The sequence below is a fragment of the Drosophila bipectinata genome, chromosome 3R (genome assembly GCF_030179905.1).
Source record: "Drosophila bipectinata strain 14024-0381.07 chromosome 3R, DbipHiC1v2, whole genome shotgun sequence".
NCBI classification, from domain to species: domain Eukaryota; kingdom Metazoa; phylum Arthropoda; class Insecta; order Diptera; family Drosophilidae; genus Drosophila; species Drosophila bipectinata.
In genome coordinates, this window is record NC_091739.1 from 2,044,151 (window position 1) to 2,063,283 (window position 19,133).

At 47.1% G+C, this 19,133-nt stretch overlaps 2 protein-coding genes across 5 annotated transcripts in view; one reads left to right on the forward strand and one right to left on the reverse strand.

Moving 5' to 3' along the window:
* The window catches only part of Cad87A (cadherin 87A), a 58,091-nt gene that overhangs the window by 26,168 nt on the left and 12,790 nt on the right, over positions 1-19,133 (reverse strand). The gene's annotated exons all lie outside the window — the stretch shown is intronic.
* LOC108130777 (uncharacterized) lies at positions 12,479-14,644 on the forward strand. The gene is made up of 2 exons (XM_017249374.3): positions 12,479-13,308; positions 13,361-14,644. The coding sequence occupies exons 1-2, from the start codon at positions 12,611-12,613 to the stop codon at positions 14,619-14,621; spliced, it is 1,959 nt and encodes a 652-aa protein (XP_017104863.2). The 5' UTR covers positions 12,479-12,610; the 3' UTR covers positions 14,622-14,644.

Genomic DNA, 19,133 nt, shown 5'->3' on the forward strand with positions numbered 1-19,133 from the left:
ACGCACAAGGCCCACCTCGGTGGGGGCTGCCATTGTTGAAAGGTCAGAGCGGCCAGCTTTAACCACAAAAATTACCAGCCACATTTCTGTCTGTGATTTGCAACCCTCGGTCGGCTCTCGCATATTTTCATAATTTTCCGAAAAATGTGTGGCATGCTGAGGCCCGTCAGAGGAGTCCCAGAAACAATTTAGTCGTTACACAATTTCATGACCCTTCCATCGATTTGTGGTCTGTGCGGCACTAGTACTCTGTTTTTTGGCTGCACTTGTTAGTTTCTTGCCACTCTGCTGGCTACACTCCGTCTTCTTCTTCGCCTAGCAGTGGAAAACTGTGGCAACAGTAATCGAAAAGTTAATTCTCCGAAAAACAAGGTAATTAGTGTAGCAGTGCCCATAAAACCCAGCGAATGTGCAAAAATAACGAGAAAAGTTTAAAAAGTGCCCAACAAAAGTGCCGGCAAAAAAGCCAAGTGGGGGGGCCAGGGGCCGGGAGGAAAGGCTAGCAAACGGGCGCCAGGGGAGCGGAAGAAGTAGAAACAAGAACTACGAAAGTGTGGCATTGTTGGTTGCAACTGGGCAAACTCAAACACGCCGTAATGAATGGCTACGACTTGCAGAGGTGCCAAGGATGCAGGCTGGGCCTCCCGGTCTTCCAAGCTCCCATACACTCATTTTTTCGATTTTTAAACATTTCCAGTTCCACAATCTGTATCACAGACTCCCCCCAACCCCAACCAATCACATGCACGAGCCCTCAATTAATTAATAAACAAAACTTTTAGGCAAGCCCTCAAGTGCGGCACCCACTCATTCGGGCACACACGCGTGCAGAAAGAACTTTTCGCCGACTGCCGTTTGTGGCCCGAAACTTGAGCACTTCTATCCGATACGGGCGCAGATTCCGGAAACCCTTTGGCCCTCCTCCTACCTTTGGCTCTGGTTGTGCGCCTAATGACAAACATGAAGTTTGTGCCACAGCATCAATCAAAAGTTTTCCATCAACGTCATCAGAGTTATCACCACGGCCGCAGGCGGCACAACACCCAGTCTTCGGGACCCACTGACACATACACTCGTCAGCGACAAGAAAGTAACGAAAACCACTGCCAACACCCTGGCACATGTTGACAAACAAGAACACGGGGCAGTAACAATAGCAATAGCGGAGCAACAAAGCGGCAAAACAGCCAGCTCAACAACACCCATGGCGAAAACGTAAAAACTTAAATTATGGAACGGACAAGCGGACAGGCGGACAGGCGATGGCGAGCACGCGGCGTATACGCAGTTTGGCTCCATCTCGAGGCTGCTGCTAAATGTCTGCATAATTTATGGGCGTAGCAGCCACCGCCGGCAGAACAGACACGGCGGCATTGCCGATGCGCTCGCACCTTAAATAAGAGAAATGGCCGCCATAAAATGCCATCCACGGCGGCCGGGCGCGCCACAACAGCGATCGGAGAAATATCATCAGCCGACCAACTAAATAACTCAAATAAAATGCCTCAAATGCCGCACAAATCTTTGCAACTTGTGCCGCCGGTGAGCTAGAGGATGCTTCCTCCAAAGTTGCCATAGCACTTCCCAGAGGCACTGCGAGAAAATAGGAGACAGATGCTAGCAGCAAAGAAGAGTCAAACTGAATAATGGAACAGCACCTCCAGTAGACCCTCGGTTTCCCAGAATTCCCCTGTTCTGGGAGTGTAATATTGATAAGCCAAGCACACTCCATCTTCATCATCGGGCCGAGGGAAAAAATGTAAGATGAAGACCCTGCCCGAGAAGCGGAAGGAGAGGGAGGAGCTGGGACATGGCCAGAGAGCCAAACATAATCAGCTTCATCATCGAGGAGGCATGGAGGCAGAGCAGCGGAGGGGCAGACTCTGCCGAGGTGGCAGATTGCCACACCTTCGCCTACACGTGGGCATGTCATGAATCAGCCACCACTGGAGGCGGAGGTGGAGTAGGAGGCGTAGTGGGTGGCTGGGCAGTGGGAAGGACGGTAGCTGTCACCATCAACATCTTCATCTTGCTCTGGTTTTTCCCATTTGCGACGGGAGCGACATCTTCATCTTTCAAATGCGTTTAATTATTTCAAAGTAGGAACCTTTTTTGCCCGATGCCTGCCAGCTCCCAGCCACCCATCCTCCCATGCTACTGCCCTTCTGGGTTCCTTTTCCCTTCACGTGTTCGTTTGCATCAGCCCGGCATGTGGCTGACAGGTGAGCTAGGAGCCGGAGCTGGGTAGTCCTTCAGGACTCTGCTAAGCCAGAGATACATGAACATGCGATTTCCCTTGAAGTTTGGCCGGCCAAAGGCCTTAAAGCCGTTTGTAAGATGTGTCACTTCCATTTTGCTCCCCACCCTGCCGCCCTACCGCCCTCCGCTACCTACCGCCGCTGTTTCATTTGTGCGACGTTTCACATTAAGCTTGACAGTCGGGCTTTTGTGCATAATCGTGATGCCGTTAGCTCGGGCTTAGTCCTGCTCCTGTGTCCTTCGCTTCCCTTAGTTTTTCTATACGGCTCTCGGCCATCCCTATCCCCAAAGTCCTCTGATGGAAATAAGCTACCAATTACTAAAGTGTTTTATTCTAAAGCCACTCTGTTGTTGTTGCCTCTGATTTGGCTCCGGTCGCTGCTTTTGATTCCCCAACCCTCCGCTTGTATGATCCTTTAGACTTGGCTCAGGACATGGGCACGAGCAAGGACATGGACATGGACATGGACTGAACTGCAGAAAACATGCACTGGTCGGAGCTCCAGGCAGGCCATAGTCGGAGTTGGAGTCGGAGCCATTGTGTTCGGACGTTTTGTCATCAGTTACAGTTCAGAACCGTAGGGTTAATATTAATTAATATCCTGGAAACCACCATCTGAATGTGACATCAACCAAAAGTAATACTGTTGGTTCGTCACGCCCAGTCACTCCCAGTCCGCTCCGATAACCAATAAAGCCGCACAGCAGCCTTTAAAGAGCCATCACCACACATGCTACACATGCCACAAAATTCAAATATCAAGTCCAATTATTCCGAGCTCGTCCCTCATCTCTGCTGCGGACTGACCTTTTCAATTGCCATTCAAGCACAAAGGCGGACGAGCTGAGTTTGGCGTCCGTCATTTTAGCATTGCAGATTTAATTTCGTCAAAGTGGAAAAGTCAACTCAGAGGTCGTCCGATGAGTGCGAAACCAGAGGAAGAATCGCCCAGATTCGCAGCGAGGACCCGCTTGCCAAAAACACTTCATACCCATGCGTCTGACCCACAGCTGGCAGAGGACCAAAGATCGACATATGGCAGGAAATAAGTTGGAGCAGACGCGGAGGGTGGACCCAGGAATTCACAAAAGTAGAAGCTTCCCCCGAGACCTTCCAAAGTGAGTGAATATTATGTCATAATCGACAAAGGCAAGGCCAAGGGTCGCCCAGGAAAGATTATCTGGGCCGCCACTTCAAAAGCTGCTCGCTGGAGGAGCCCTTTCGTCCCTGATTACCCGGCCCAGATAGCGCCTCGAACTTGCCAATTAACCCTCGCCCGGGCCCGAGCTGGAATACTAATGACGTTGCTATCTGTTCATTTGTCTTTGCCGTTTTCCACTTCTGAGTTATTTTTGCCGGTCTGGCCTGTCAAAGGGTGAGCGCTCGCTCGCTCCGACTAACCGTACTGACACGCTCTCTTGGCCAGGTCAATACGCCGGCGGATTTGCCTTGGCCTGTAATTAAACACTTTTCTAGCCAGTCTACCTGTCTGTAACCCAGGTCTCGACCAAGCCTAATGGGAATCTGCGACTGGTGGGCCCTGAGTTCGGCGACCGCTTAGAGACCCAATTAGCCGCCTAACAGTTGTTTCGGCAAACAAAACGGAGCTCGCAGTCCTCTGTCATTCCAATTTAATTGACAACTGTTGGCTTTCCGGCCTAATTGATGACTTGTTGCCCGGCCGACGCTCACACATCGCTGCTTCTGCCGAGCTGTCGGTTCCTGGCTAAGCAAATAAATAAATCAAGTTATGAGCAAAGAACACTCCAGTCCCCAAATGGACTCGAAATAGTTTCAGTCCACCCGAGAAGCTGTTGACTGCTCTCCGGCCATAAAGTGAAGATTGCACTGGCCGAGCTGGGCTCTCTGGTGTGGGCAGTGCATAAATTTTATAAATACATTTTCAACAGCACATCAGTCATGGTCAGCCCGAAACAGGACTGCAGTCGTGTGGTACCCTCTTTCTCATTCTACGGAAGGAATATGAGGCTAGCCAGCTCTATTTGGTTTATTCGTAAACTACATATAGTTTTTAATTTTCCGCCCACTATGTATCTTCTATCCGAACCAATTATAAAATGGAAGAGTAAACTCAGTTCGCCACCAAAATGCACTGCACTCACTCTGGCTTCACTCTGGCGAGAGCAATAACAGACGTAATCCCAGGAATTTTTCGGACAGGACTCACATGGTTCGCATCAGCATCAATGTCGGGCGGGCGGATGCAAAGAGTGCACTTTGAATATTTATGAAAGCTGTCCCCCGACGGCCGGAATCGAATACGTCCTGCAGTCATTATTCAAAATCATGGGGCGTCTTGAGGACAGGCGATTCATGAATATGGAAACGAGTGTGTTACGCATCCGCCTCCTGGGCGGTATAATAACCAAGTGTCAACTGGCAGGGAATTGCTCCGAAAATTGCCAGCAAGGCTAAGGGCCGTGTCCGACCTGACGTCGATTTGCCCGATTGCATTGTTTGTGATTCCCTCGGGGCCTCAGCAGATTGGTAACTCAATTTAATAGAAATTGCATCGAACGTGATCAGAGCCCAGTTAAGAGGATTCTGGCATTTAAAATTTGAGCGAAAATAGCTGCCTCGTTACAGACAATTATGGAGAACAAACTGTTTTAACGCCGTGCATGTGAAACCGCAGAGGCACTTTATTAATTTAATAACAAGCCATTGCGGGAAACAGTTCGAAAATAGATTCATTCCACTCCAGTGGCGAAAAAAATAAAAATAATTTAGACAAAAACAAGAAAGGAAAGCTAACTTCGGGCGGAGCCGAAGTTTATATACCCTTGCAGTTAAAACCGGATATATATCGCAAACATCGGATATAGTTGGCCGATCCTTATGGGAATAGGAATATATAATCCAATTTATTACAATACAAAATCTAAAAAAAGTCCCAAACTTCTATCTTCAAAAATACGAAAGTTGGTATTTCTACCAAATACCATTTCCGATCGTTCAGTTATATGGCAGCTATAAGATATAGTCGGCCGATCCTAATGAAATTTGGTAGGTCGGATCAACTGACCAAATATATAATCTGTACCAAGTTCCAGCTTTCTATCTTCAAAAACACGAAAGTTGGGTCATTTCCGATCGTTCAGTTATATGGCAGCTATGGGATATAGTCGGCCGATCCTAATGAAATTTTGTAGGTTGGATCAACTGACTAAAAATAGAATCTGTATTAAATTCCAGCTTTCTATCTTCAAAAACACGAAAGTTGGGTCATTTCCGATCGTTCAATTATATGGCAGCTATAGGATATAGTCGGCCGATACTTATGAAATTTGCCATGACGTAATGTTTTTCCAAAAATAGCTCTCATGTCAAATTTGAACTCTCTTACTCTAAAAACACCAAAGTTATACCATTTCCGATCAATCAGTTATATGGCAGCTATAGGATATAGTCGGCCGATCCGGGCCGTTCCGACTTATATACTGCGTGCAAAGGAAAGAAGGGTGTGTGCAAAGTTTCAAGACGATAGCTTTAAAACTGAGAGACTAGTTCGCGTAGAAACAGACAGACAGACGGACAGACAGACGGACAGACGGACAGACGGACAGACGGACATGCTCATATCAACTCAGGAGGTGATCCTGATCAAGAATATATATACTTTATAGGGTCGGAGATGTCTCCTTCACTGCGTTGCACACTTTTGACCAAAATTATAATACCCTCTGCAAGGGTATAATGAAGCTAGGCGTGGAGCGACGCGCTCTCCACGAGTCCACTTGATGGGCAATTTTCAATTAAACACTGATATGAAAGGACAATAGCAACCCGAATCGAACTAGATCCGAGCGATAGATTTGACGGAATTTCTGTTTGCATGTTGCGGACCATTGAACCAACGATTTATGGACTAAATCAATAAATGCATGTGACAGCGAGTGCCAGGGCGACACAACCCATGAGGGATTGCTCCCAGAGGCCAGTCCTCCATTACAATCCAATCCGTCCGCATGCCGATGCCTGCCCTGTCCACTCCTGTCGCCCGGCGACAGACCCAAAAAGAGTCCGACAAACTAATTCAATCTTTGCCGCCTGTCCACGTTTATCACAGATTTTCCGCCGGCCCCCACTTTCCACCGACCTCGTCAGTGTTCTACGCCCGAACAGTCCATTTGTGTGAATTGCATTTTTATTTGTATAGAATTTTCATAGCGGGCCCTCTATTGGAGCGTCTCATGGCATTCCATGTACAGCCCATCCTCCCGCTCCTCCGGCAGGATATTCGACTTTCGGGCAGGCAGTGCCTCGTGTTGCTTTGACAGTTTTTGGCCAACTGCCAGACGGGCCGGGCGAGCCATAGGGAATGGAGTGCACTCATCGGAAAAAAGTGGAAAATCCACTGCAGTGGTTTGGGTTTGAGATACCCTTTAAGGACTAGCCATATAGAGCTGCCAGACCTGTGGTCTGGGTTAAACTATTCTTCCATAGTTTAAATAAAATACTTTCGTTAATAAAAGGACTGTCGTTTAAATCCTTTTTCATGCCTAATTGACAGGATATGGAGAGTACAACCTCAGTCTCTGCGGCGAGAAGCCAAAGCACCCGACGCAGTAATGTATAAGGTATCGGGATAGCTACGGCAGAGCTTCGGATAGACAGAAGAATGCGTGCGGGAAATTTAGCACGCCCTACGTGCCACGGCGACAAATAAAAAATTGAAGTAAATTTGGCAACTGACTACGCAGAGTCGTTAGGTTCTGGCCAGGACCACCGGGGGAAACCCGGAGTCAGCGTTCGCCCGTACAATGAAACCCGTGCCAACCAAGGCCCCGACTCAAGTTCAGCAGTGCGGCAAAGCAGTTGCAAAAAATAGGGACACTTCGACGGGCCCGGACGGAGACTCGCAGGCAGTCAGACACGGAATCCGGCTGCAGTCTGCAGCCATCCTGTCGCCAGACTTGCCATCCATTTTTTTGTAATGCGTATTCAGATGCAGCTTAGGCCATTAGCGACCGTGTTCTCGGATTGGTGAGAACACAAGAAAGCCATTGCGGTGCAGGAAGCGATGGAGAGGCGTTGGTCAACTTCCAATAGACAGTTCTCTTCATCTAAACTGCAACTTTAAGCTGCCAGCTACCATCTACCAGAAGGTACCTTTTCAGTGGAAACACTTTAACTTTATTGGAAATTATAGCCCCCTCTCAGCAAAAGAATATTTTTGAAGAGTTGCAATCACACTCGAGAGTATTTTCCCAAAAATACTTCATTTATTGACAAATTTGTTAAGTCTTTAAGCACGTGAGCGCAGTTTAAAGCGCCACCAGGCGACAGCGACACCACTGCGTATACGCAATGGCGGCCACCAACGACAAGCGTCCTACGAGCCTAATGAATGCCCAACTACAGCCAACTGGGCCACAGCCCAGCCACTAACCTGGTCGGAGCTGGCGCAGGAGGAAGTGTACATTATGTTGGCCGGGAAACGACGCCCGGGTAACTTATTAATATGCAGAGCAGCCAGCAGGTGTCTTGCTGCCGTTTTATGCCACAATTTGCGCCACGTGCGTCGCCTGTTCCTGCTGCTGACAAGGCTTTAATAACGCTGCCACTCGGCTGCGAACGATTTCCCTGCTCAGCTGCAGCCCGAAATTAACAATTCGTAGCTCATTTTTCTGCCCAGGATGGGGCGGACCCCTTGCAGCGACAATTAGTTGAGTTATTGGCAGAAGCCGGTCGGTGTAATCCCTCTCCAGACCCAACTTTGGCCAACCCAAGTAATTCCGTAGCCCGGCAAACAGAAAAGCGAGTCAGAGACACCCAAGGGAAAATGCTGGGGTATTGCATCTCAAAGGCTCTACTAACATTTAGTTCAAGTTTTTAGTTCAAAAGTTTAGTTCAACATTTTTACTTTAAGGGATGCTGAATTAAAAATGAACAAGTCTGGTTTAGATATTCGATATCCAATTTTTACTAACTACGTTATTTTATTCAAAACTCGATGTTCGAATTAACCTTTTCCCTTGGGGGTTTGCGGATGGGTATATGTGTGTGCTTGGAGTCCTCATGTGGGCAGTTGATCAGCTTGTTGGCTGTTCAAGACATGCCGAGCACCCCACCCCCACCCTCATCTCCGGACACAGTTAGCCAAAGGTTTCAAGGCGGCTCCTGTCATCGCCTAGTTGGGGGTTAGGACAATGGCAGGCAGCCAGAGGAGGACGAGTGGTAACCTCAATAGTAGCTGCAACGTCCAGGGATGCGCCTGGGCTCTGGCAGGGCGGCATACCTGGCCACAGGCCAACGGATGGAGCTGCCGCACACTAGACTGGACTCTTCTGGTTGGTCACTCAGCCGGCAGAAGCACTTCCAGCATGTCACTGTTGCCATGGAAGGGGTCAGGGAATCGAGTTCAGGGACAAGAGTAGCAGCTAGGAAAGTAGCAGTATCAGGACGAGGAGCTGCAGTAACAGCATTCCACAAATTGACTGCCGAACATGTCAAGTGATTGAAGCCTTGTTCCTCGGCAGAACGCAGGACGAGGAGGGCAATTGAATCAATTTGGGGATTATAGCTTGGATTTGTTGGCACAGACTTAAGCCCTATCATGGGACGTGACTGCGATTTGTATGAGATTTTCATATTCGAGTTAAATTGTCTTTTGACGGATGGTAGGCCTTAAAAATTGAAGAAACAATATTTTATCCTAACTCACATAACACCATAGTATGACCCGAACTGGGTATAATAATATATTATTTTACATCCTGCTACAAAATTCTGAGAAACATGTGTTTTGGTGAGTTTTTAAACTAAAAGCTGGGAAAGCCCTGACTTACAGAGAATAAGGCAGACATATGAGCTGTCCAAGTCAACATCTAAAGCAGTGGTCGGCATTCAATAAATTGATATGATTTTAATCTGTGAGCATGACGTTTCACACATTTATATTGAAAGAGAACACAATATTAATGGGCAGAGAAATTTCCTATGACCCTGAAGTAGGGCCCTGTCGACCACTGCTCTAGGGTGTAGACTTCAGCTCATCCAAAACGTGTAGGGAGCTTTAAAAAATTCAAAATGCTGAATTGTGGAGACTGGCAGAAAAACCTGAGACGGGATTTCGTTAAGGACTTGTCCCAATTAATATCCAAATTGGTATAAAATAGGGATGTTTGAAATAGGATGTTTTAGCATAATATTACCAGTAAACCAACCCAACAACAAAATGTTGGTTGTTTTTAAGCTATAGATTTTGTACTTTCAGGTTTTTTTATGTTTAATCGACGATGTTTCATAGAATTGAATCAAAGTGTTTGTATGTTTACTATTTCTACTTTATGTCAGTAAAAATTAATCGATATGTGAACGAACCATGTATACAGAGTACACAGTTGTCCGTCAGAGTACAAGCATTGGATTATTAAAAATATCTAATCCATTTACTTTACAACAAAGGTTATATTCCTTTGAGAATAACAATTATTTAAAGCCTAATCTGATTCAAATCCCAATTACGTTTCTTTTTGAGGAACCTGTTTTATTTTCATCAGATTTAAAGGCAGCTTTAGCTACATGTGTTTGGAAAAAAGGCATCACACCACAAACATTTCTGGCTCCAACCGACAACCTAAACGACGCTTTCATTTCATGTTCTCTGGACGTACAGGCAATACTAGGAATACGTCGTTTCATGAGCAACTTATTGCACATACGCAGTGGTGGCCCCGGCTTCCACCTTAATGTCCTCCTGACCGTTCCCAGGCTCGTTTTTTGTGCCGTCGTGTTGCCTTATATCGGTTGTCACGGCTGCGTCTGACATTCTTACCTTCGGATGGGCTTGTTTTTTATTTTGTCGACGGCGTGGGGGCGGAAGGCGGGTCTGGCGAAGCTGCAACTGTAACGGAAGGGGAAGCCATAAACCTGCCCGATGCACAAGGTTTGGCTGTCGAGGAAAATGCCAGCGAAACCTACAAAAATGCAAAACACATCGGACAGAAAACCAACAAAACCCAACATGGAAAAACACCAAAAACGCGGGAAGAGGGAGAAAAATTCACGCCAAATGAAATCTGCAACGACTCTAACGCATTTAGCTGTCAGTTTGTCTTAGCGATTCGGTCGCCGGATGTGTCGTCGTCATGTCTCATTGTGCTGCTGCTCCTCGCCTTCCCGTAGAAGGAGTGGCGAAGGATCCTGGCGCGGATGGGTATCCAACCAAACCGAACCGGAGCGGAGCGAAGCAAAACGCAATGCGCGTAAAATAAACAAATTTCCGTAGACGACACTCAACTATGCAAACAGTAATTGGAGCAGGCGGCGGCGGGCGGAGGTTCAGCCCGAGGAGCTCCACCGCAGCTGGCGGTGGTGGCGTGGGCTGGCCCCGCCAAGACCTGTAGCCAAAACTCAAAGCTGAAACTGAGTTTCAGCGAAATGGAACTACAACCGGGAGGAACACAAGTAGAAGCGGTTGATATCCTGTATTGTGGAGGGATTAGGGAGGTAGTCATTGATATACCCCACATTACGCTCCTAAAGTGCACATATTTCCAAAAGCAAGTCGCATACTTTCCTCCAATTATTGCTTCTTTATTCAGACTCCAGCATGGCCGGAGCACCAGTACCAGCAGGGTATCTGCAGCCAAACCGTAACTCGCGAGGAGGGCGGCGGGAGCGCGACGGATTCACGGGATTCGCGCCGGATTCACATAACGCAAGTCAGTTGGCGGGCGGAACAAGGAGCGGGACAGACACTGGCTCCGGCAAGCGGGGGAGGGTCTGGCAGGAGAAATGGTTCTGCAAATGCAATATTGTTTCGCCGTAATGGTATAAAATGTATGCATATGTTTTACACAGGATACAGGATGCTGCAAACGAGACCTGACCGAGGAGGGCGGGCCAGGTGTGGTGGCGAAGCGGTAAAGGATCAGGGGAAGGCAGGAAGTCGCCGCTTTGCTGCCTTCGTATGCGGAAAATTAAAGAAAACAACTGCGCGAGAATCGCACTCGGAAGGCATTCCACAGTGAAAAAGGAACAAAGGATCCAGGCGGGGAGCGGGGAGTGGGAGTGAGACCTGAATGAGGAACACAATTCCCACTTTGTCTCCGGCTGTGAAATAGATCCGGTTACTGTAGCTGGTCCGCTTCGGCCGGGATGATGTAAGCCGCTTCTGAAATATTCAAGACATTCCGGGCATACCATCTTTCGTATTATTTTGCGAATATTATTGTAGGAAGGGTTTTCCGAGTCGATGAAGCCAGCCTTGTAATCCCATGCCATACGAATTGATGAAAGTCGGACGAAAAAACCAACCGAAAGTGGCGAATTCAATCAAGTGACCTAATTAAAATGCCCGGCTTTAAACTCAATCACTGAACGCTTCCCGAAGGTTTCATTATTTGAACTTTTTCCAGCTTGTTTTCCTTTCTGCCCTTTCTGGTGAAAGCAAACAAATCTTAGCTGCAGAAAACGGCAAAAGGAACTGAAATTGTAAACTATGCTAATGGACAAACTGCAGAGAAGGGGCAACAAAATAAATCAACAGAAATTATATTTAAGGCCAAGGAAGGGTCAGAACTGGGGATTTTGGCTAAAAGTACACATTTTTCACACCTTCTCTGTCCTTTGTACAGGCATACCATTCATCAATGGACACTACTAGAGGGCTGTTAGCAGTTACCATAGATGACATCAATGTGCAACCAGAACCAACCGATTGCATCCCGCGGGCAGGAGATGGCAAGCTGAACCCCGAAGAACACCATTGGGCAACTTAAAGCTAGCCAAGCTCTTTGCACCCCTGACTTTGACTCATATGTACTTCATTATGGTTGTAACCAAAGGCACCCACTCCTATGTACGCTTCCCAGCTACAAGAGAATGTTAAGAATAAAGTTAGTCTCTCTCTTGAGTCCATCTTGGATAACCTTATATGTCTTATACCCTTAAATGCCTTTTATTGTCATATAGACCCAGTTCCGACTGGGAAGCTAGTCTCGCGAAAAACAACAAAACAATGTTACAAACTCAGTAGTACAACCGCGGTACTTAACTTCCAGGAAACCTACCCTAGGTGCACAAAACCCAGCACATACGTAACCTAGCTACAACATCTCCGAATCTTGGCAATAGGCTACAGTATCAGTGCACCCAGCAGCACAACAAGTAATCACGTTAGTCAGACCTTCCATAGGAATTCTAGGAACTATCATTTCCTCCGATCATAGTGGGCGAACAGTTGTTTAGAAATAATACACTACTTGACAACTAGACATCTAGAAACAAACAAACATCTAGGTGCCTGGGAGATAAAATACTTCAAATAGTTCTTAAAAATATCTGGTTTCTGTTTGAAACTCGAACGATATTTTCCTGGAAATGTACGTTCTTACCCTAGATGCGTTGAGAAAGTTCTACAAGAATGAAGCCCCGAGGATTTTCAACCTCTTAATGTTTATATTCGTCGTTGTCCTGCTGGTCGTGACTTATTCGAATCCGGGGCCGCATGTAGGCTTGGGACTACCCTCCGAACCAGTCCCCATGGACAAGGAAGGTGGAGTGGGCTTGTTTGTCAACACCTCCAACTGCCGGATCGAAGCCATGGACTACATGTCGCCCGTCGCACGCCACTTCATGGTGCCCATGCCCATCTACTGGTGCTACAAGCTCCAGGTCCTGACGCCCACGAGCGTCAAGGGGCGCAACTACCTGACCTTGGCGCTCAACAGCACGCAACTTTGGCAAAAACTAGGGATCCGGAGGCTGCGCAAGCTCATCTGCGTCTACATTGTCTTCGAGCGCATCGATGACTTCAGGAATCGGAACGTGCGAATAGGCGTCTTCGGCTTCAGCCGCGGACGGAGGAGCGCAGAGGTCGAGGCGGGCAACGTCACCCTGCGGACCATGTGCTGGGTAGACTTCAGCCGACTGATCTTCCACGACGTGTACATCTTCCTCCCGCCGGTAAGGAAAGCTGAGGTGCCCAAGAAGGAGCCCCGCAAGTCGGCCGATCGCTTGTCGGTTATGATCCTGGGCATTGACTCGATCTCCCACATGCACTACAAGCGGTACTTCAGGTGAGGTCCTCGAATAAATGGCTGAACTTTCGTTGCCTATCGCACTCCCCAGCAATGTCATCGACTTTGTGGACCAGCTGCCTCACGTGGAGCTCTGGGGCTACAACCGCGTCGGACGCAACTCCTACCCTAACCTGGTACCCCTTCTGAGTGGCCAGGACGTGGACGAGCTGGAGTCCGAGACTGGCTGCTATGGGAGGGTGAAGAAGGCCCACTACGATCAGTGCAACCTGCTGTGGAACGAGTTCAAGAGGGCCGGTTTCGTCACAGCTTTCGGCGAGGATACACGCATTGGCGGCACCTTCACGTACACGAAGCGCGGCTTCCGCCGTCAGCCCACCGACTACTACTTCCGCAGTGTTATGGTCGAGATCCACCAGCACACTAGGTACTGGGCCAGGGGGCCGGAAGACATCTCGTGCAGCGGCAGCCGGGTCTACCACCACGTCTTTTACGACTTCATATACCAGTTGATGATGCACTTCAAGCAACGCTGCCTGGACACCGGGTTCTTTGCCTTCTTCTGGCAAACCCAGGGCGTTCATGACTACTTTCCGTACGCCCTGCAGACCGACATCCAATACGACGCCATTCTGCGCGTCCTGCACCGTTACGGGGTCCTCGACCACACCCTCGTCCTGCTGCTGTCCGACCATGGACTGAGGTATGGCGCCTTCGCGAAGACCCTGCAGGGAATGCGGGAGATATCGATGCCCACCATGGTGGCCGTCTATCCCAGCTGGCTGGAGAGCCGTTTCCCCCTGGCGGTGGCTAATCTGCAGGCCAATTCCCGCCGCCTGGTGACCACTTTCGACCTGCACGAGACCCTCAGGGACGTGGTCAACCTGGAGAACCTGAGTGACGAGCGGATTCGCAACCGAACGCGCGCTCTGCGCGATGATCGCAACGTCTCGCTCTTCCTGCCCATTCCCGAGAAGCGGAGCTGCGAGTCCGCCCACATCCCGGACCACTACTGCCAGTGCAAGGAGCTGACACAGATTCCGTGGAACTCAAGCAGTGTGCGCCGCGTGGCCGAGATCGCCGTGGAGAACATCAACGAACTGTTGCGACCGTACCCGCAGTGCCACAAGCTGAAGCTGTCTAAGGTGGACAAGGCCTACCTGCGGGACCAGAACCAAACGATCACTGTCCGGCTGGAGACCGTTCCCGGAAACGGGAAGTTCGATGCCACCGTTCTCGTTGCCAACTACAGCTCCCTTCAAGGACCAATCACGCGAACTGACAAATACAAGAAGCAGTCCTTTTGCGTCGCGGAAACGCCTGTTGAAATTTATTGCTACTGTTTCAAATAGATAGAAATAGACCATAAACCGCAGTTCACTTCATCCTACTTTCCTTTGAAGGCGGGTATAAGTCGGGACGGCAGGGATGGACGACTAATTCATATATCTGCCATATAACAACGATCAGTTGAACCACAACATTGGGGTGTTTTATTCTATTTTGAATTAATTATTTATCCTATAGCCGATATATAGCTGAACAATCGGAAACGACCTTTTCTCTGCGCTTTTGAAAAAATAAGTCTTAATCTTCAAGCCTTTACAATTATTATTATGGGAAACATTTTTAAAAAATAATTATTTTCTTTTCTTTGTTATTTTATGTGAATTCTGATTTAAACAAAACGAACGTTCTTTCCAGAACTTTCTCTCCCAGAAAAATAAATTATACATTTAATGTTTGATCCTTTGAAGCCTAACTTGACGCACTTAAAAGGCCATCCCCTAGTGCAGGCCATCCCATAGCAGGCCATGTTTTAGCATCTTAAATTAAAGATTTTATTGTAAGTTTCTTGTAAGATATTTGTTTGGAATAAAACCAGTTTAACAAGAAAGCAAAGCTAACTTCGGGCGGAGCCGAAGTTTATATACCCTTGCAGTTAAAACCGGATATTTATCGCAAACATCGGATATAGTTGGCCAATCCTTATGGGAAAAGGAATATATAATCCAATTTATTACAATACAAAATCTAAAAAAGTCCCAAACTTCTATCTTCAAAAATACGAAAGTTGATATTTCTACCAAATACCATTTCCGATCGTTCAGTTATATGGCAGCTATAGGATATAGTCGGCCGATCCTAATGAAATTTGGAAGGTCGGATCAACTGACCAAATATATAATCTGTACCAAGTTCCAGCTTTCTATCTTCAAAAACACGAAAGTTGTGTCATTTCCGATCGTTCAGTTATATGGCAGCTATAGGATATAGTCTGCCGATCCTTACGAAATTTGGCATGTCGTAATATTTTGTCAAAAATAGCTCTCATGTCAAATTTGAACTCTCTAACTTTAAAAACACCAAAGTTATACCATTTCCGATCAATCAGTTATATGGAAGCTATAGGATATAGTCGGCCGATCCGGGCCGTTCCGACTTATATACTGCGTGCAAAGGAAAGAAGGGTGTGTGCAAAGTTTCAAGACGATAGCTTTAAAACTGAGAGACTAGTTTGCGTAGAAACAGACAGACGGACAGACAGACGGACAGACAGACGGACAGACGGACAGACGGACAGACGGACATGCTCATATCAACTCAGGAGGTGATCCTGATCAAGAATATATATACTTTATAGGGTCTGAGATGTCTCCTTCACTGCGTTGCACACTTTTGACCAAAATTATAATACCCTCTGCAAGGGTATAAAAATGAAGCTCAATGGAGTAAGACTATTTATTTTGTTAACATAACACAACCACATGACACTTATGATACTGTCGGGTCAAGCAGCAGCACGGCGTTTAATGTTTATGTTTAAATAATGTTTAGTGTAATTATTAGTGTAATGTTTATTTATTAGGCTTAAGTTTGTACAAAGGCTTTGTTGATCGCAAGCCGACTCTTTCTCGGCCGCTCGACTCAACAAGCTTTCCATAGAAAGTTTTAGCTCGGCAATGTCTAGGTCGGGCCGCCCTCTCCACTTTCGAGAGCTTTAGCTCGAGGTGACTTGTCGGGCCGCCCTCTCTCTGTATTTTACTTGAGTCCCTGCATGCACCATAGCTGGTCTATCTGCGAATCATCCGGCTTGATCTGCATGCAGAAATAAACATTTATAACGTTCAATTTAAATACAAAATCGTCTTTTATTTAAGGCATTGAAAACGCTCAATGACCAAACAAATACTTTTAAACAAAATTTGAATTTGAAAATAATTAAGATTAATTTAATTTTTAACACGCTCTAATTTTGAGTGTTTGAATTTCTCGTCAATATTTCTCGAGATCTCGCTTCAAAAATGTAAAGAAAGATAAGAGAAAGACCTCCAAAGAAGGCCAAATTTCTACCAACAAAGCCCCGATTTAAAGGAGGAATACCCCTACCAGAACCCCTACCAGAACACCTCTCTATCAATCTGCTTTTGTTTTTTGTTAAAGTTCCTAACAGTTGGTAGGGGTTAAATGAGTTTAACCGCCCAAAAACTGGCCTATTTTTAATAATTTAAGATAAGAAGATAATAAAAATAAAGAAAAAGAAACAAATGAATTTTCACTTCAAGAGAAGATTTACGGCATTTATTAAAATAAAAAAAATAGCTGTATAAAGGTTCGCCTATATTCGGGAGACCTGATAAAATTAGTAATATGGTAGAAGAAACCTGGCAAGGAGACCCCCTTCAGGGGGGGAAACAGAACAAAGTGGAGTTTCGCATCCAGCCTGAGGGGAGCGCAGTGCATCTAGCAGCAAGATAAACGACGAGGGAATGTGTTTAGATTTCTCTTAATTTCGTTTGCCGCAAATAAACACCCGCGCACTTAACCGGAGCTGTTTTTGCCGCAAACTGTCAGCAGATGGCGACGCCATGTCTCCCCATGCATGCGAGCAGCGAGGGAGACAGTGCGACTCGGGGGACAGAGACAAGGATAGAGCCGGAGAGTGGCACACATATGGCAGCCATAAACATTTGTCGTCGCTTGCTGTAATTAATAATAATTTGCATTCACAGTTTGCAGTTCAGCGCCCGTGCGAGATTTCATTTTAATTAAATTATGTGCAGCCTGGTCGGAGTGCGGGCGAGTGCGAGTGCCTTTTGAGGGAGTGCTGGGCGTACTTGGCGGCTTAGGAGGCGTGGCAACAATGCCAACTACAAGATAAACCTTGTCAGGGGGAGGTGCCGGGTGCGGACTTGCAACATGCACGCATAAATTATTGGCTCTATCTGCTGTCGTTTAGGTGGCTTTGGCTCGGTTTAATTCAGTTTTGTATCGCGGGGTTGCAGTGCAACAGGGGCACCGCCGCAGACAATCATAACAATGTTATCAGCAATCACAACAGGCCGTCAAGTCGCAGGTAAACAATAGCAGAGCGCCTGAGGCACGGCATGCAAATGGCGCTGCCAGTCTTAAATATTACTTTGTGCCACAAACTCAACAGTTAGTCTTCCGCAGTTCTCACAGATCTACCGCCCCAGCAGCACATACTTGCGTCGCGCATACGCACCGTTGCCGCTCGTTACATCACTGAGCACAAACTTCATTTTCGGGGAACGGATGACCCTGCGTTCCAGGGCACAGAGTGGTTTAGGGTAAGGGTTAGGGAGTTAGAGGGCTGGCGGACTCGTGGCAAATGCCATTAAGAGCTTTTGACCAGAACGCGCCGTAAATCAAGTCACTTTAATTCAATAACAAGTTCCCCAGAGTGGCCGAGAGCTGCGAGCCATTTCGGAGCCCACTGCCCGGCATTCTGCCACCCAACGCAACGGGCAGATGTTGCCATTTGGTTTTGGGTTTCGGGTTCGGGCTGGGTCCGTGGACATTGATTTCGTTTATCTGCGATGCCAAATTATTCATTTGGACCACAGACACAGAGAGGGCCGCACACGCAGACAGAGAGGGCTGCCCAGATAGACAAAGCGACGGGTGGACGGCTGGACGCTGGACACAAACACATACAGAATGGAGGGAGGCTGTGCCGGGCCAGGCAATTTGGCACAATTCGATTTCCAGCTCGGCCCACAACAATCGAGCCAAACTTTGGCCGCCTTTTGGCATCCAGAATTGTCTTCGACGTAATTCAAATGTTTTTCTTTGAGGCTGCTCCTCCGGCCTCCTTGTTGTCCTTTAATTTCCATTCGGCCAGCAGCCCATTCAACCTTGAACAAGTTTACACAATGCTAAATAAATTAGAGAACACAACGGCAGCAACTTTCGAACGCCGCTCGAGTGTCAAGCAATTGCTGAATTTATGTTTTGCATTTGCTAGTCCTCCTGCCCGCCCGGGAGCCGCCTCCAAGATTTATTTGCTATGCAAATCCGGAGCACAATTAATAGCAATTATGGATCATTGAGGGGAGAATGGAGAGACAAACGCAACCAAGGGCGAACTTCCTGTTCAAAGGACCCGACAGACAAATTTTCTTTTCATTTCAAACATCTCCCTGCATAATTATTGTTATTTATTGGCGAGTATTTCTCACTTACTCCCCAATTGAGATTTATTGCGGAAGTGTCCTGTCATCTCCGGCGAATAAAATAATATCGACTGAGATGAATAAATCATAAGTCTGCCTATTCATTCGGGTAATTTGAAGCTGAATGCTGATTGCACTGATGAAAAGCTCTCTTTAGACAAGTACGTGTTTGATTGCCCGATTTGGGCGATTGGATTTCATCCGAAGGATAATATGGCATTTAAATACCAACCGAATGTTTTATTTAGGGCTCTGTGAAAGGCAGAGCCATACGACATCTGTCGCAGGATGTCACTCCCCTACTTTCGATTCCTTTTGTCTGAACTTTAAGCTCGCTTATTACACGTGAATATTTCATACAATTATGTTTGCATGGCAGTTTAAGCA

What these genes read in the sequence shown, in the direction of transcription:
- LOC108130777 (XM_017249374.3), top strand. Translation starts at nt 12,611, where the DNA reads ATGTACGTTCTTACCCTAGATGCGTTGAGAAAGTTCTACAAGAATGAA. An exon ending in CACTACAAGCGGTACTTCAG is followed by an intron (nt 13,309 to 13,360) that starts GTGAGGTCCTCG and finishes CGCACTCCCCAG; the next exon opens with CAATGTCATCGACTTTGTGG.